Source organism: Hakea prostrata, chromosome 4 (genome assembly GCF_041222555.1).
Source record: "Hakea prostrata isolate BN-2017 chromosome 4, UWA_Hpros_2, whole genome shotgun sequence".
In the NCBI taxonomy this organism is placed as follows: domain Eukaryota; kingdom Viridiplantae; phylum Streptophyta; class Magnoliopsida; order Proteales; family Proteaceae; genus Hakea; species Hakea prostrata.
The window spans coordinates 20,084,926-20,101,165 of record NC_142603.1 but is presented as its reverse complement, the minus strand read 5'-3'; the positions used below and the strand labels follow the sequence as shown (position 1 = coordinate 20,101,165).

At 39.8% G+C, this 16,240-nt stretch overlaps 1 protein-coding gene across 1 annotated transcript; it reads left to right on the top strand.

Moving 5' to 3' along the window:
• Positions 1-14,223: 14,223 nt before the first annotated feature.
• LOC149018389 (gamma-glutamyl peptidase 3-like) lies at positions 14,224-15,614 on the top strand. Its single transcript, XM_089152674.1, has 4 exons — positions 14,224-14,696; positions 14,802-14,966; positions 15,039-15,206; positions 15,306-15,614. Exons 1-4 carry the CDS (start codon positions 14,379-14,381, stop codon positions 15,402-15,404), a joined length of 750 nt encoding a protein of 249 aa, XP_089008800.1. The 5' UTR covers positions 14,224-14,378; the 3' UTR covers positions 15,405-15,614.
• The last annotated feature ends 626 nt before the right edge of the window (positions 15,615-16,240 follow it).

Here is a 16,240-nt window from a genome sequence, read left to right as displayed (position 1 = left end):
GAAGGGTGGTCTTCATCTCCAATGGTTTTTTTTTTTTTGGTAAGAAAGATACTTTACTGATTCAACAGAAATCCTCTAGGAAGTTTACACATAAGGGAGTAAAAGAATGACCTAAGATAAAAAGGGGGGTGGGGAATGTAGATACACACAGTTCTCCTGAGAGATCGCAGCATTTTTTGCTAGTGTGTCTGCCACAAAGTTAGCCTCTCTGGGAATATGCATGAAAGTGCAATCAGTAAAAGAAGAGGCTAACTGCATAATGTCAGAGATTAAGAGAGAGTTTTTCCAGCTATTGCGGGACATCGGGTTTTGTAAGGATAGCACGAGTGCTTGGTTGTCGCTTTCCACACATATGTGAGACAGATTGAAATCACGTGCAAGAGCAAGACCTCTGCGGATGGCAAGAGCTTCCGAAATAAGAGAGTCCTGGCAACCTGTACCTTGGCTAAAAGCAAAAACCATTTGATGGTTTTTATCCCGAGCTATGCCCCGGATATCAGATCTATGCCTTTCAGAGAATAAGGATCCATCCACATTTAGTTTGAAATGTCCTGGCTCCGGGGGCTCCCATCTGACTAACTGTGGTGGTTTTCAGACTTGTGTTGATGGGGAAGGGGGGGGGGGGAGAAAGCGACCATAGCATGTTGGAATCTTTGCAGGGCTTCTTGGATAGTTTGTTCTTGAGAGGAATAGGTAATGTGATTATAATAACTCCACAATGCTATTAGAGTGATAGTGGCTTGTTGATTGGAGGATGAGGTGGAAGAAGATTGGGTGACCAATGTTTGTAGATGGGAACTGAAAGATTTGGATGTATCCCCTTGAATCAAGTGCATAGTGTTCCATAATTGTATGGTAAAAGGGCAAGAGGTAAAGAGGTGTTGTGCCGATGTGCTGGGATAACCACAAATGTGGCACTGGGGGGTACACTACAACCACGCTCTCGCAATAGGTCTGTTGTGGGTAACTTGCCATGGATGGCCTTCCATACAAAAAACAGAATCCGAGGTGGAAGTGGGATATGCCACAAACGTAGCCAATTGAAGTCAGGGGTCGGGATTGGGGAGGTGGATACCTGACGGTAAGCCGAACTCACAGTGAACATACATGAGGAATGGATTTTCCAAATGAAATGATTTGCGGTCGGATGGAGTGGGAGGGGGATGCCAAGGATCTTAATTGCCACCTCCAAAGGCTACTAGGCGAAAGCTTTGTCCCTATCCCATAAAGGCGTCTCGGGGTGAATAAATTCAGACATGTTTCTGGGAGAGTGTGCTACTGGATAACAACCAATATCGGGTGGGTGGTCAGGTATCCAGCTTGGGTTCCAAGGGCTTGTTTGAAGACCATCGCCAATTTGGATAAAGAGACCCTGATGTAGGAGATCCCTCGCTTTAATCATTGATTTCCATCCCCATGAGGCCGTGGGTGGTGTCGTAGCTTCTAAGAAAGAGCAGTGCTTGAAGTAATTATGTTTAATCAGTCGTCCCCTTGGGGAGTTCGTGGGGTTGAGGAGTTCCCATGCCTTCCGAGTCAAAAGGGCGAGGTTAAAATCCGCGGTCTTTCTGAGATTAAGACCACCAGTTCGGGTAGAGCTACAGATTGTGTCCCACGAGACGGTGTGGATGTGTCTTTGGCTTCCATTAGCCCAAAAGAAGTCTTGAGACAGTTTATCAAGTGTGTGTGTGACTGAGACCGGAAGTAAGAAGCAAGACCTGAAATGAGTAAGCATTGCGGCAATTGTGGATTGAATGAGTACCTTCTTTCTAGCATAAGATAAATGTTTGGCCCGCTAGTGTTGAAGTCTTGTGTTAACTCTATTGAGAAGGCAATCACAATGCTTCTTTTTGAGTTTTCCAGGAATTAGGGGTATCCCAAGATAAATGTCAAGCTCCGATGTGGGTGTGATGTGAAAGTGAGTGGAGAGATCTCTTTTGAGTGTCGATGAGGTGCTTGGGCTATAATGAGCTCTAGTTTTTTGAAAATTCAATTGCTGCCCAGAGTGAGAGCAATAGTCCTGAATGATTCTATGGAAGGTTCTGGCTTCGGCAGTAGTAGCTTTGACCAAACAGGATCAAATTGTCAGCAAAAGCTAAATGTGAGATGCGCTCCGCACCTGGCGAAAGGTGGATGCCTCATAGCTTTTTTGTTTGCATACCCAGCTTGAGGTGAGAAGTCAAGATTTGCGCACAGAGAACAAATAAGTAGGATGATAAAGGATCACCTTGTCATAAACCTCTTGACGGGGTAAAGGGCGATAGGGGGGACCCATTCAAAAGCTCTGAAAGCTGAGTGGTAGAAATGCACTTCATGACCCATTCTATCCATTGAAGGGGGAATCCATAGCTGACTAGAGGTTGTTCTAGAAAACTCCATTCCAGGCGGTCATAGGCTTTGCTCATATCCAATGGTGATAGTGCCGAAAGATTCTAGGGTTTAAAAAAATTATTAGTTTTAGGGATAAAAATGTCTAAAGGGGAGGAGGGTCACTAATTTCATGTAGCCAACTACTCTAAACCCAATTTGATGCCTTATAGGAGATATGGGTGGTGAGGTGGATGCTGATGTTGGGATAAAGAATGATCCTCCAATCCTGATGGGTTGTTATGAGGGTTCAACTTTAGTGCGGCGAATTAAATGCGCAACACTCGATTTTGACTGTTGGCAGCAGGTGCTGCGCATTTAATACGCTGCATTCAAGTCTACTCCCATTGTGAGAGAGACAGAAGTCCACATGTAAATAAGGTTTTGCAGGCAATGCTTCTCCTCCTAATTCTCCATGACTGTTAAATGATACTTGGAACACACGAGGCTTAAATGAACTAGGGTGGAAACCTTCGGTTCGGGACTGTGCCTCAAAAAATTGACTTGAGTTGTTTGGAGTGTTAAAGAAGAAAAATCAAGATCTATTGAACGTAAGATGGTTTCAAATTGGGATTGGTTTGTGAATTATGAAACACATGCGCTTGGGAGGATCTGGATTTTTCGGAACAAAGACAACGCAATATTTTGTCCTCTCTTTGTTTCAGAACAAATGGTGCATAGGGGAGGTGCAATTTTTTCAGAATAATTTTCCTCTTTTCTTTTGTGTATGGTGCTAGTGACTTCTATGGACGAGAACAATTATCCTGTGATATTACATGATCGATCCATCATTACCATGGATCTTTCTTGGTGATTTCAATGCCATTAAGAAGGTGTTTGACAATGCTTCTTACTGTTTTTAATGCATGTGCTTATTTTCTCATTTCACCTGTTAAAATCTGTTTGGTAATAACAAAATGGGCACAAGCACACCAAAAACCTTATAACTAAGGGGAAGAGGTGAAATCTTATGCAGGAGGGGTGATGGGAAGTTCAATTATACCAGAGATTGACTCCCTCCCATCACTAATTCAAGTTGGTCTATGTTGTAGGATTGTGATCCCTCAACATGAGTATGAACTTCAATGTAATCAATTTCGTTTCTCCTTAATAAGATGAGAAAATTTTCGAACAATTACCATGGATGCATTGCGTGATCTTGTGAGAAAGTCATGGAAGCTCAATCAAGGGGGTGTTCTTACACTCTCTAGGGAAGGGGTTTATTATCTTATAATTTCGCTGTGAGGCCGATATGCCGATATGTTGGAGGTATGGCGTAGAGGTTTGTGGAATGTTAGCAATCAGTTTATTCACTTCCAGTAGTGGCGGCCGGATTTTAACATTCATGATCCTCAACCGGAAGCAAAGCTCATTTGGGTTCATTTCCCTGACTTGCCTCTTGAGTATTGGCATGAGAAAGTACTCCTTTCAATTGCTAAAATAGTAGGGCGACCTGTAGCACTTGATAAAAGAACTCGTCAAATAATGACCATATATACATAAAGTGAACTCTATTGTAGATAATGACCATATATACATCAAGATGAGATTTCTTCTTAATTTATATTCAATCTTACATTGGAATGCTTGACATGTTCAGTTGACAATGAGGTACTGGAGATTCATGTAACACTCCTCTTTCATTAGAAAACAAATCAAAATAAGCAGTGATGGGAAAAGGATAAAAGAGAAAGAGCAGGCGAGGAATTTTGATTAACCAAAAAGGTGATTATCCCAATCTATATGTTTGGCCACATTAACTACTTACCATTAACATCAACTAGACGAGCATCCAAAGGGTACTTGAGGAAAATTCTTAAGCTAATGACTGCATGTAAACTGTCAGAGGAGGTCCACGCAATTGCACTTAATGGTAAACAAAGATGGGTTTCGTACTTCATGGGTAAATTATTTAACCAAAAATGTGAATATTCAACTTCTTTTCTTAGGGCGGTGGTCAATTTTCACATCCAAAGCAGGTTATAGGTAGAGACCACATACATTTTCTTCATATGAAGATTCAATCTCAACATCCACTCCAATATCGACCGGAGTTAACTGATTTTGAACTCAACACCTTTTCGCTGCTCTCCTGGTCTGTTTGGTGGGATCTTGGTTTATTTCTTTACACCTTGGGGAGGATGTTTAGGTTTCTGTGATGCCAGGTAGCTTGAGACCCAGAAAATAGATTAGCTTTTTAAGGTCATGCGGTATCTGCCAAATGAATTAGTGTTGATCCTTGATCCTGACAAGATCAAGGCAGTGGCGGATTGGGATAAACCTAAAACAATCAATGAGATTAGAAGCTTCTTGAGAATGATATGTTACTAGAGCAGATTCATTGAGAACTTCTCCAGACTATTTGCCTCTGTGACAATGTTGACCAAGAAAAGGGTCAAGTTTGAGTGGAACAATGCTTGTGAAAGAGCTTTCAGAGCTGAGTAGACATGACAATGCAACAGTGTTGACGGTACCAAATGACTTTGGGGGTTTGACTATATATATTGATGCATCAAAGATTGGCCTTGGTTGTGCTTTGTTGTAGCATGGAAAAGTGGTTGCTTATGTATCGAGGCAGCTCAAGGACTATGAGCACAATTACCTCATTCACGACCTTGAGTTGACAATTAATTGTAGTCTTTGCCTTGAAGAATTATCATCACTATCTTTTTGGCGAAAAGATAGCCATCTACACCGACCACAAGAGTTCAAAGTACTTCTTCACCTAGGCGGAATTGAATATTAGATAGCATAGGTGGTTGTAATTGGTGAAGGCTTGTACTGTGACATCCAATGTCACCCTAGTGAGGAAAATGTTCTTGTAGATGCTTTGAATAGGAAGAGCAACTTGAGACATAGACTTGCATGCTCAACAAGCCTCTATTGAAGGTCATCATGGATTTTGAGTTGGAGATTGTGGCCAGTAGATTTGGATGTGATTCTTGCAGCCTTGACAGTAAGACCAAACTTAAGAGACATTATTGCCCTATAGTTTCGGATCTAGAATTGAAGGATAATATTGAAAACTTTCTTCAAATCTACGAAGTGTTAGACTTCTTTATATCCTCTCTGGTGCCTTCGTATAGAGGAAGATTGTATGTTCCATTGTGGAAGAACCTATGGAATTTTGAATGAGGAACATCATTGAGTGCTCACTGCACATTCCGATAGCATTCACATTCGGTTGAGGCTTCTTTACTAGATGATGTAGACTTGTCCACTTGTACCTATCCCAGGCCATTAGACAACCATCATCAGGTCCTTCACACCACTCTCGTACCTATCGGAGTCGGAGAACATAACTGGACTTTGTCACAGTTGCCTCGTACCTTGAGGAATGGACAAGGTGTGGGTGATCGTGATAAATTGATTAAATCGCTCACTTCACCCGACGAAGATTACCTTTACAATGGACAAGACTAGTAAGGTTATATGTGGAAATGTGTGAGATTCTCTTTCGCTTAGCATTGTTCGCCAGATCCAAGATTTACCTTCATTTTGGAGTAGTCTCGAAGCTTTGGAACCTCTGAACTTGAATACAATCCATCATCCTAAGATAGATGGATAGTCTGAGCAAACCACATAGTTCTTGGAAGATATGCTTAGAGGTTGTCTAAAAATTGGGATGAACACTTGATAAATTTATTTTATGCATATTATTTTGAGTAATTAATTGGATACGTTTTCATGTATTGGCACTCGTTTTGTATCATTCTACCCTAATATCGCATGTAAATGAGCATAAAATGCACTCTCGCCAAATTCAAGTAATTTTGGTAATTTATATTATCCTAGTAAGTACTTATTCAAATTATCTATGCTTGCCGTGAATCATCTTAGTACTTAGACTCCTTGAACAACATCAATTTTCTTGGAGCAATTAATGGAATTTGATGGTTGATCAAAGAAGAGAAAAAGAGGAAAAAGAATCCTATTCAGGAGAAGATCCCTTCTTTCTTTTTTTTTTTTTTTTTGTCATTTCGATCAGTCCTTCATTGGATGGTCATCCGCTCATCGAGCTGATATTTGGAGAGGGCTTCGACTTCTTGATCTTTATCCAATTGTGTTTTATTTTGTCTCTAAACTATAATTTCTCACTTAGACAAACATTTCTTGGTTGGTCATTCACTTGTTTTTTCAAACTTTATCGAATCATATCCCATATAATCTGAATCAATCTATATAGGGAGCATATTTCGCATAAACATTTTTGGAGCTTTGGAGAGTGCGACGATGATTTGCAGTTGGAGCTCTTTGGAATGAATTTTGAGTTGCTGAGTTTGTTCTACAACCCTATGGATGTTTCCCTTAACTATTTCTTCTTCTATAATGTTCTAAGTTTCTTTTGTTAGGGTTAGATGGATCCTTACATGAGATAGTTTTGATTTTATTTCCCTTTCATTTGATTCAATTCTCCCTTTTGTCTTCTTCAATTTTGTTCTTAATGCCTTATGTTTGCCATTTCATGAATATCGTTTTTTTCATGTAACATAGGATGCATGCTAGACCTAGGATTAAGATGACAATTACATCTAACTTATAGGTTAGATGCTTTGTTCGACTTGTTTATAATTTTTTGTGTTTAATCATATATTAAATTGATCCTCTGCATAACTTGGGAGGTTTATATGTTAGGGATCTTCGTCTGGGTAATCTACTCATCTCCTGATTTTTTTTTAGGGGTGGTTTTTCTTTTGGAATCTCTTTTTTTCATTCTTAGTTTTCTTGCTTTATTATTTCTTTCTTTTTTGTAATTAAATCATATTTAGTTATCTTTCATAATTTGTTTAGCTATAATTATTTTCTTGCTAGTATGTAATTTTTCACTCTTTTTATCCTAGTGGGAATGATATCCCTCTTACCCCTTTATTACTGCACACACCTAACATTAGTAGTTCGCCTCAATAACATCTATGGTTGATCTTCTGCTCCATTCAGCATTGTATGAATGGACTGTGACTCCCTATATTAGGATGAGCTGGCCTTTTGGGTTTGGAGTTGATAGAAGCTACTAGAGCTATTTTGTTATGATAAGAGAGATCGACAACTCTCTGGTAGAGTCCTCGCAGGCTCTTATTTCTTTTCCTTTCTTGAATTTCACCTTGAAGGGGTGTGGATTAATTCGGTAGCTACCCCTAGGTACATCGACCATTTGAGATCACTGTTCCTTTTATCTTCCCTTCCTCCATCTTTACCTGCTTATGTGTTCTATGTTTCTATTCTTGTAGTGCAAGAGACTTGGCCCCTCCCCAGAGTCCAGCTTCTATCTTTACTTTAGAATCCCTAGAGATCCTGCCACAGGACAATTTTCATCCCATCCTTTAGTAGATTTGTGCTCCCCCCTAAGGGTCTCTGAGAGATGCTCCCTATCTTCTCCTCCTCTCCCCTTTTTTGTTTGGGGTGGGGTTTGAAATCCATTAGAATCCTAACCTAAAATCCCATCTTGCAGGTTAAATGCCAAGAAGAGACAAAGACTTTTGGATCAAGTGTTGAATCCATGAACAGATGATGAATATGGTGAATTGGGAATTGGCCACTTTGGAAGACTTTGGGAGAAGGTCTAGATCCAACCCAGATAGATATAGGAGGTGGATGTTGTAGGCACAAAAAACAAGGTTAGAAGGTTTCAAAGCTCAAGTAAATGCTCTCATCTTGCTCTACAAGGCAGGGGAAGCGTCTCGGATGAACCTTGCCGAAAACCACAACTTTATGTGGATTTTGATGGGGTAGTTGGTCAGTAGCTAGCTATTGGTCCTTTGGGCAACCTGCCCACCCCTATGCTATTGGCCTATTAGAGACCAGTATCTGTTAGAGTTAGTTGCATACTTGCATATTGTCTCATATCATATTGCATCATACTTTGTTCTTGACTATGTTTGTATTCATTACTTGTATTTGAACTACTCACTGAGTTCTTTTGAGCTTACTCTTTGGGGACAATGTTTTCTTTTAGATGGTTTTGCAGGTGATGAAGAGATCCTGAACTCCTGTTTGGAGATCCCTTCCTTTTAAGATATAATTGAGGACCTAGTGGGAGTTGATAGGAGTACGTGGTACAATCCATGCACCGGTATGGAGTACTATTACGGTATCGATCAACAATGGTGGAAGATGCCTTGCCCACTAATGGGACTACGAGCTTGACATTGAATCCTATTTACGGGTCGCCTGTCGGACTTCAAATTACTTGGGTAGACCCGACACACCAAGGGTGGGGTGTGATAGGTCCGCTCAATGGGCATTTATTGAAGGAAGGCGGATCATAGACTTATACTTTTCCAAGAATTGTTGCATGGGTAGCACTTGAATTGGAGCACACTACATTTGCGGCCAGGTGGATCTAAGAAAGCCAACGATTTGGTACAATGGAGCTTTCTCGAGGGTATTTGATTGTTTCTCTTTGCAATCAGCATTGACGTAATAGAGCAACTTTAGTATTTTCTTTGGAAAGTGTGATGGGGGGGGGGGATGATTTTCTAGAGATTAGGGTTTAGCCTTGTACTTTTCATTTAGTACCTTGCATCCGTATTTCCTCAAAGGCTTATCGACGGTGATTTCCATGGTTTGATCGAAAATTGATAGTTGGATTGGTTTTTGGTGTAATAGAGTAGTATCCTATGCTGGGCATTTAGCACATTAAATATATGCTTGCTTATGGGAATACTAACTTATTAGTTCAATGCAATGGCCATCCCAAAAATAGTAATGCACAAAATAAATAGTCGCTGCGAAGTTTCTTTGGTTTGGTAGTTCGATGTGGGTTCTCACAATGTGGCATGGAGTTTAGTGTGTTCATCCAAAATGGGGGGGGGTCCTTTTCATCCGTTAGTTACTGAATGGAGTCAAGTAGGCCATTCTCACATATGGGGGGGGCGGGAGCCTTCCTATGGAAGGAGATACCGTTAGGTGAGGTTTATCACTTATAGATCGTTTGGTAGCAATTCCATATGGTCTTTGGAGATGCCATTCTCATGCTCATCTATGGCTAACATAGAAGTGTATTAGGTATGTGCTTCATTGTGGAGAAGAAACTAGACATTGGTATGAACCATGTTGAGTAATGGCCCCATCTATAAATCAGGATTGCTAGTCAGTCGGTTGTTGGGAAACATAAGGAGGATAGGATTAGTCGGTTGAGGTTGGAAGGAGTTGGGTGGCATAATAGACATATGGATGTGGAACTTCAAAGGAGTGGGGGGGTGGTGGTCAATTGTTCTAGTTGAATCTGTGGATTCCCTCTCACACCCTACCCGCCGGTATCAGACCCGTGGATGTGATCCGTGGTCACATGATCAGGTTACATTGCAGTCCACAATATTATACACAATATCATAATCAAATAGCAGGAATAATCAAGTCCATAATATATAAATATCAAATGAACAATTATCTCAAAAATCTCAAAAGAAATGAGAAATAACGTTGAGTTTAGTTACATCCCTCAATGAACGTAACAAAATGAAGTACTTTCCATTCTATAACTTCAATGTCTCGATAAATAACTACTCTACTATTAGACGACTAAGTGCCATAGGAGCACTTCAAACATACACACAAACTATCATAAAGCTTGTAGTCTTCTACACCTGGAACCTCATACATCTCCGACGGCGCCAAGTATTCTTAAATGGCTTGGTCATCATATCTTGCACCAAACCCGAAACATATATCTACGGGAGTGAGTTTTAAAAACTCACGAGATCACAATACTCACATAACCCTGGTATCATAATATGAATGAGAATGCAATGCAATGTGGGATGCATCTAAGGTCTAACCATGCTGGTCTCTATCTAGGTAGACATACATAAAGGAAGCCACTAGTCCCCTCTAGGAATGTCACACACAGACCCCTCATCGCTCCAACTGATCCTGAGTGTCACGGCTTGTCATGACTTAGGTATAGGGATATAAATCCATCATCACGACCATGGCTAGGGATTAGGACCACAACCTCTCACCGTGTTAACCAAGGTCCAGATACCTTCCCTATGGCCTACGAACTCGGTCCAATATCCTTCCCAAGACAGAGAATATCATATCCTATGGCCTACCCTCGGATACACACCCATGACCCTATGGTCATCCACATATAATAGGGCAAACATTGTGTCGCTGATGGATTCCCTTCGCTCTTGGACATTCACAAACCCTACACCTACCATATGTAATCCTACCATGAATGATACGGTGGTATGGTTGTGTCTCCCACACGGCCTAGCCAGTCTTGGATGCCCACCAACCTAGGTACCATGGTCATGAGTCATTCGATCGCAATGCCCAATTTCGATAAAGTCGTACATGTTAAGGGTTCTTGGCCATGCAATCTAGACATCCAATTATGAACATTCAATCCATATGACATGCAAGGCACGAAGGGTAATGGCTTAAACCACAACCCCAAGCAAATAATATGCATGGATGGATCTACACAATTCCTATAACCCAACATATAGCAATTCACATATTCAAGATATTTAATTAAAGAAATAGCAAGATAACATAGATCCCATCAACTACCCAAGCAAGCATGCCTTAAGAGTGAGAGACATCATCATACAATAACATAGGCATGATGTGGATTTGTAAGGCATATAACATAATCATGAATATGTTAGGATTTGTATCCCTCACCTGATAAACACTCAAACATCTCCAAAGTATACCCAAACTTCACAAATCAATATGCTAACAAGCTACTGGAATCCCTAATAAAATATAAGCATGCAACTAGAACTAAGTTTGGAACCAAAATAAGCCGAAATAGTGCCCAAAATCCGTTACAGAGGGATGGTGGTCTGTCGGGCTGCATGAGGGCAGTTGACCGCCCCCAAACAATCGCCCAGGTGCACATGATAGCACTTGGGTTCGAACTTCCCGTCTTCGATATCCTGTTTCCAATAGGTCTTGGGTCGACCTTAAACTAGAATTTTGTCCCCAATGGATGTAAGAACACCCACCACCCCAAAAATAAATAAATAAAACCAATCACGAAATAAATCAAAAATTATTTGAGGTTCTCTGAGATCTATTTTGGGAAGAAAAAAAATGTTACCAATGGGAGAGAGAAAATTCTCATCCCACATACTAGATCAGATTGAGAATATTGGAAAACACATGTTTCCCAATTGAATCAGATTCCCAACATAAATCTTAGACATCCTTCCTCCATGAATAGAAGAAAAACGATGGAAAAATATTAAAAAGATTGATTACCTTTAAGATCGCATACCGTGAACTCTAACTCATTTTAGAGTTCTCAGTCGTCTAACAATAAAATAATCCCATTCATGAGGTTTAAGATTATTAAATATGGGTGTTAGAAGCTAAAAACCCGAAATTGTCCATGCATAATTGACCAACCACCACATGTGGAGGTCGATCGGGCGACCAACTGCCCCTACCATTTTTACAATGGTAAGGTGGTTTTTCAATATGGCTGGCCTCAGACACTTGCCTAGCCCTAGGGAGCATGTCAAGGACTCTTACCTAGACTTGGGCATCCCCCAACTTCATCATCTGTGAGTTGGATATCCACCTTCCGAGTCAATTCAAGTTCAAGTTATTTCTTCTTCCAAACTCCAACAAAATGACGGAATCACCATCCTCACCATCCAACTTCATGAATTCTGATCCTAATCAAATGGTCTCAATCCGGATGGCCCACAACTATCTTCTACTAGATCCTAGGGTTCTCAGACTTGTGATCAGGGTTTCAAGTTAGGATCCTAGGGGATTTCACGTCCTCCAATGTGGAAGGTTGAGTCATCTGGTGCATATACTTTGAGCTCGGCATGAGAAATGGCAAGGGTGAAATACAATTCGACGAGTTGAAATAAGGTTATTTGGGGACTAGGTTCGTAAACACACCTTCATCGCTTGGCTCCTGGTTTGCAATCACTTGAAAGGAAGGATCAAGTGTGTCGATGAGGAGTAATTATTGATCTTGTTTGTAGTCTTTGTGGTGTGCAAGTTGAAACCATGGATCATCTGTTTTTCTCTTGTTCTTTTTTCTGCAAAGATATGGGGTGCCATCTTGAAGGTGAATGGATTTAATTGAAGAGTCCTTTAAGTTGTTGGAAGGAGGGGCTTGACTGGATTGCAAACCATTTCAAAGGTAACACCTTTATGAATATGGTAAGAATTTACAATTTTATGTTGGTGATATATAAGGTGTGGCAAGAGAGGAACAATAGGAGTTCTCAGGGGTACAATCTTCACCATTGGAGCAAAGGAGCTACATCTACTTTGTATTCATCTTCACTCAAATCCAAAGGTGGTAATTTTGATGATCACAGAGGACAACCATGTGTCATAGTATGTTGATGATTTGGAGTTGGAAGTTCGAGAGTTGGAGAAGCGATTAGTTTCATGCACTTTTGTCCATGTACGTAGAAGGTGAATTCCTGTGTGGTTTCCGACTGGATTTGTTCAATCCACACAAAAAATTCATTTTAATCCTGATGCTCTTTCATTAACATTATCCAAAGTTATTAGACAGAAATATATTATTTAGTAGGGAACTTTTTCCCGTTCACCCTACGGTGTGCGGTTGGATGTCTTGTCCTCATTATTAGAACAGCGCTACCCTTAAACCGTAATGTATTTCCACTTCTTTTTGATTATAAAATATTGGTTTCCCTCCTACTTTTTATCGATAAGAATTGGCAAATTCATTGTTGGTCCCCCTTCTCCCGCTCGTGGGGAACCCATTTTTTTTTTTTTTGGGGGGTGCTTTTTAATATTGGCGCCTCCCCTGGGGTTTGCTTTCCGCTTCTCCCCCTTGTGCCTCTGCGGGGTTCGGTGGTGTTTGTCCTTTGGTTGTTCTTTCCCTCCTCTCGGTTTCTTTTTTTATTCTTTTTTTCTTTTTTTGGTGTTTTTTGGTACGTTTGTTTTTTTTCTCTTATGGGCCTTGCGGGTAATGTGGTGTGGGTTTTGGGTTTTTAAATTGGGTGCCCTCCTGGCTGGGGGGCTTGTTTGCGTGGTTGGTTGTTTTGTGGGCTTGTTGTATGGGGGCAATAGTAATTATCCCTTTAAGTAATGATTGAGGGTATTATAAGAATAAAAAATGCTATCATTTTTCCATAAGCTCATGTCCAAATCATTCATTTTAGTTTTTTTCTTTCATAAATGTCTATTATCCTTCTTCTAGCCTTCAATGTGACATTAAATTGGTGGGTGGACGAATCAACCAATGGCAATTCTAGTTATCAGTGATTCTCCGTCTGTCATTGATATGGGTATCTAACATGTTTATCTATCTCTTTATATCATTAAATAAATAAATAAATAATATGATTGACCCATGAAGTGATTTCCCCTAATTATACTCTTAACATAATAGATTTTCTTTTTTTCTTTCTTTAGTTGGTATATAGAGAAAAATGGAGCTATTTAAATGTTGACACCTGCTTCACAACTTTATATATGGTCCCTCTACCCCCAAATTAAATAGATATCAAATCAGGAGAACCAAGCGTTTTGGTTTAATTTTCTAATATCTTCTTTATAATAATATGGAGCTGTAAAGTGGGTATGGAACTGTTCTACCGAAAAAACAAAAAAAGTGGGGACTGCACAGAGAGAGAGAGATAGATGAGAATCAAATAACAGTTTATTCCCAACAAAAACATGTTAAACAAACTTAGGTTCCCTAAGAACAAATTCAATGGCTTTACTCAGAAAGTATTTGCCTATATAAAATCTCACAGAATCACAGTTTTGGATTTTAACATCAGACAAAACACGTGCAAGTATAACTCACTGCATTAAATAATAAAAAGAACTAAATAATAAAACCATGTGTTTTCCGACTCACTCTACGTCTCTATCGATCCCTCACTAGAAATAGCTCCTTCTCCCTCAACGCCCTTCTCATTCTCAACTCTTCAGCCTTCAACTTTCCTTCAAGTGGGTTTTTATTATCTCTCACCGTCTTACCCCAGTATTCTCGGAGTCCATCAATATTCTTTTTCTCTCTCTCTCTCTCTCTGTCTCTCGCTATTGTCTTGAAGATGGTTTCTGGAGATCAGAAGAAGTATTGTCTGTTGATGGCAGTAAAGGATTCTGATTATGTGAAGAAAGTGTATGGTGGATACTTCAATGTATTTCTTAAAGCATTTGCAGAAGAAGGAGACCAATGGGACTTGTTTAGGGTTTTTGATGGGGAGTTTCCTGACATGGATGATCTTCACAAGTACCATGGTTTTGTCATCAGTGGTAGTCCTAGTGATGCTTATGGAAATGAGCTGTGGATCTTGAAGCTTTGCTTTCTTTTGCAAACACTGGATGCCATGGAAAAGAAGGTGCTTGGCATATGCTTTGGGCACCAGGTACATGAAGGGTTTGGCTTGGTTTCACAAGTTGGGTTCTCTTCATTTCTTTTCTCCTAATAGTTCATCTGCTCATGGGTTTCTCTATTTTTGTTTGTCATATAGGTGCTGTGCAGAGCATTGGGTGGCAAGGTTGGGAAAGCTTATGGTGGATGGGATCTTGGATTGAGGAAAATCAGGATTGCTGAAGACTTGCCGCTTTCTAGCTCTTTTGGTGACCTTGAGGAAATCCCACCTTCCCTTACCATCATTGAATGCCATCAGGATGAGGTTCCTCTCTCTCTCTCTCTCTAAGTGATTAGTTTTCATCTGTCATGACAGCACTGTTCAAATGTGAAACAGGTATGGGAAGTACCTTTTAGAGCTGAAGTGATAGCATTCTCAGAACAAACAGGAGTAGAGATGTTTGCAATTGGAGAACATATATTAGGCATCCAAGGCCACCCAGAATACACCAAAGACATCTTACATAATATCATAGATCGGCTTGCTAACAACAATGTCATAGAAGTAAGATATCGGTACTTAATCAATTTCTGTTCACTTCTTCAAAGAAAAACATTTAAAATTATTATATATGTATATCTGACAATGATTGGAACAACACAGAAAGAATTTGCAGAGGATGCAAAATCAAGAATGGAGATCGGTGAACCAGATAGGAAGTTCTGGAGTAAGATTTGCAAGAGCTTTCTAAAGGGGAGATAATTCAAGCTCGTTAATTAATGACTAGACAACCAACCATATGTAGCCTTTATTTTTGTCCCTTTTTTCATTTTGAAACAATTATTGAATGAAAAGCACTAACAGTTATATCAAAACAAAGGGAGTCTCTTTTTTCTTTTTTTCTTTTGTTAAAGCAATTTTGTATATTGGGATGGCAGTATTACATAATAGACCGGGCTATACGCCCTTTGCCCCTGGGGATTCAAACTCTAATCTCTTATTTAGAGTAATTGGTTTTTTTACCAGCTGACCCACCCCTCGAAAGTTTCTTTTTTAATCCAAAGAAATAAAGAAAATTTTTACATAAACCCCCTCTGTTTACATTGGAAACTATTCCCATCTCCCTCAAAATCAAAGCTTTACAAAGATCCCTCCAAATTTAACATCATTAGTTATTGCACATATGGGACTATTAAAATTCAAATTAAACTTTACAATGACCATATTAACCCCCCAAATGGTGTTGCAAGACAGTCAGGAACAACCCTCCCCTCTACAAGGTATATATTGATTTATTTCTCCCCAATATCAGCCTGCTTAATCTCTTCCCAATTCCCATCACAGCCATCCCACCACTGTTGCAACTGAATATGCATTTAAATCCCGACATGACCAACCATCTCCTTGCCCTTTTGCAAGACCTAATTCTACTGCTCATCATAATTAAAAATAAAAGATGGGGTTTTAAGAAATTTATGCATAAGATTTAAACTTTGGCCCTCAATTTGGAACTCAGACAAGAAGAGAAATCGATTGAGAATGGAAATAACATCAAGGTATATTGGTCATTTTGTAAAGATTTTAAAATAATTTTATCA

Coding starts and splice junctions, on each gene's coding strand:
- LOC149018389 (XM_089152674.1), top strand. CDS start 14,379: ATGGTTTCTGGAGATCAGAAGAAGTATTGTCTGTTGATGGCAGTAAAG. Junction 14,697..14,801: donor GCATATGCTTTGGGCACCAG/GTACATGAAGGG, acceptor TTTGTCATATAG/GTGCTGTGCAGAGCATTGGG. Junction 14,967..15,038: donor TTGAATGCCATCAGGATGAG/GTTCCTCTCTCT, acceptor AATGTGAAACAG/GTATGGGAAGTACCTTTTAG.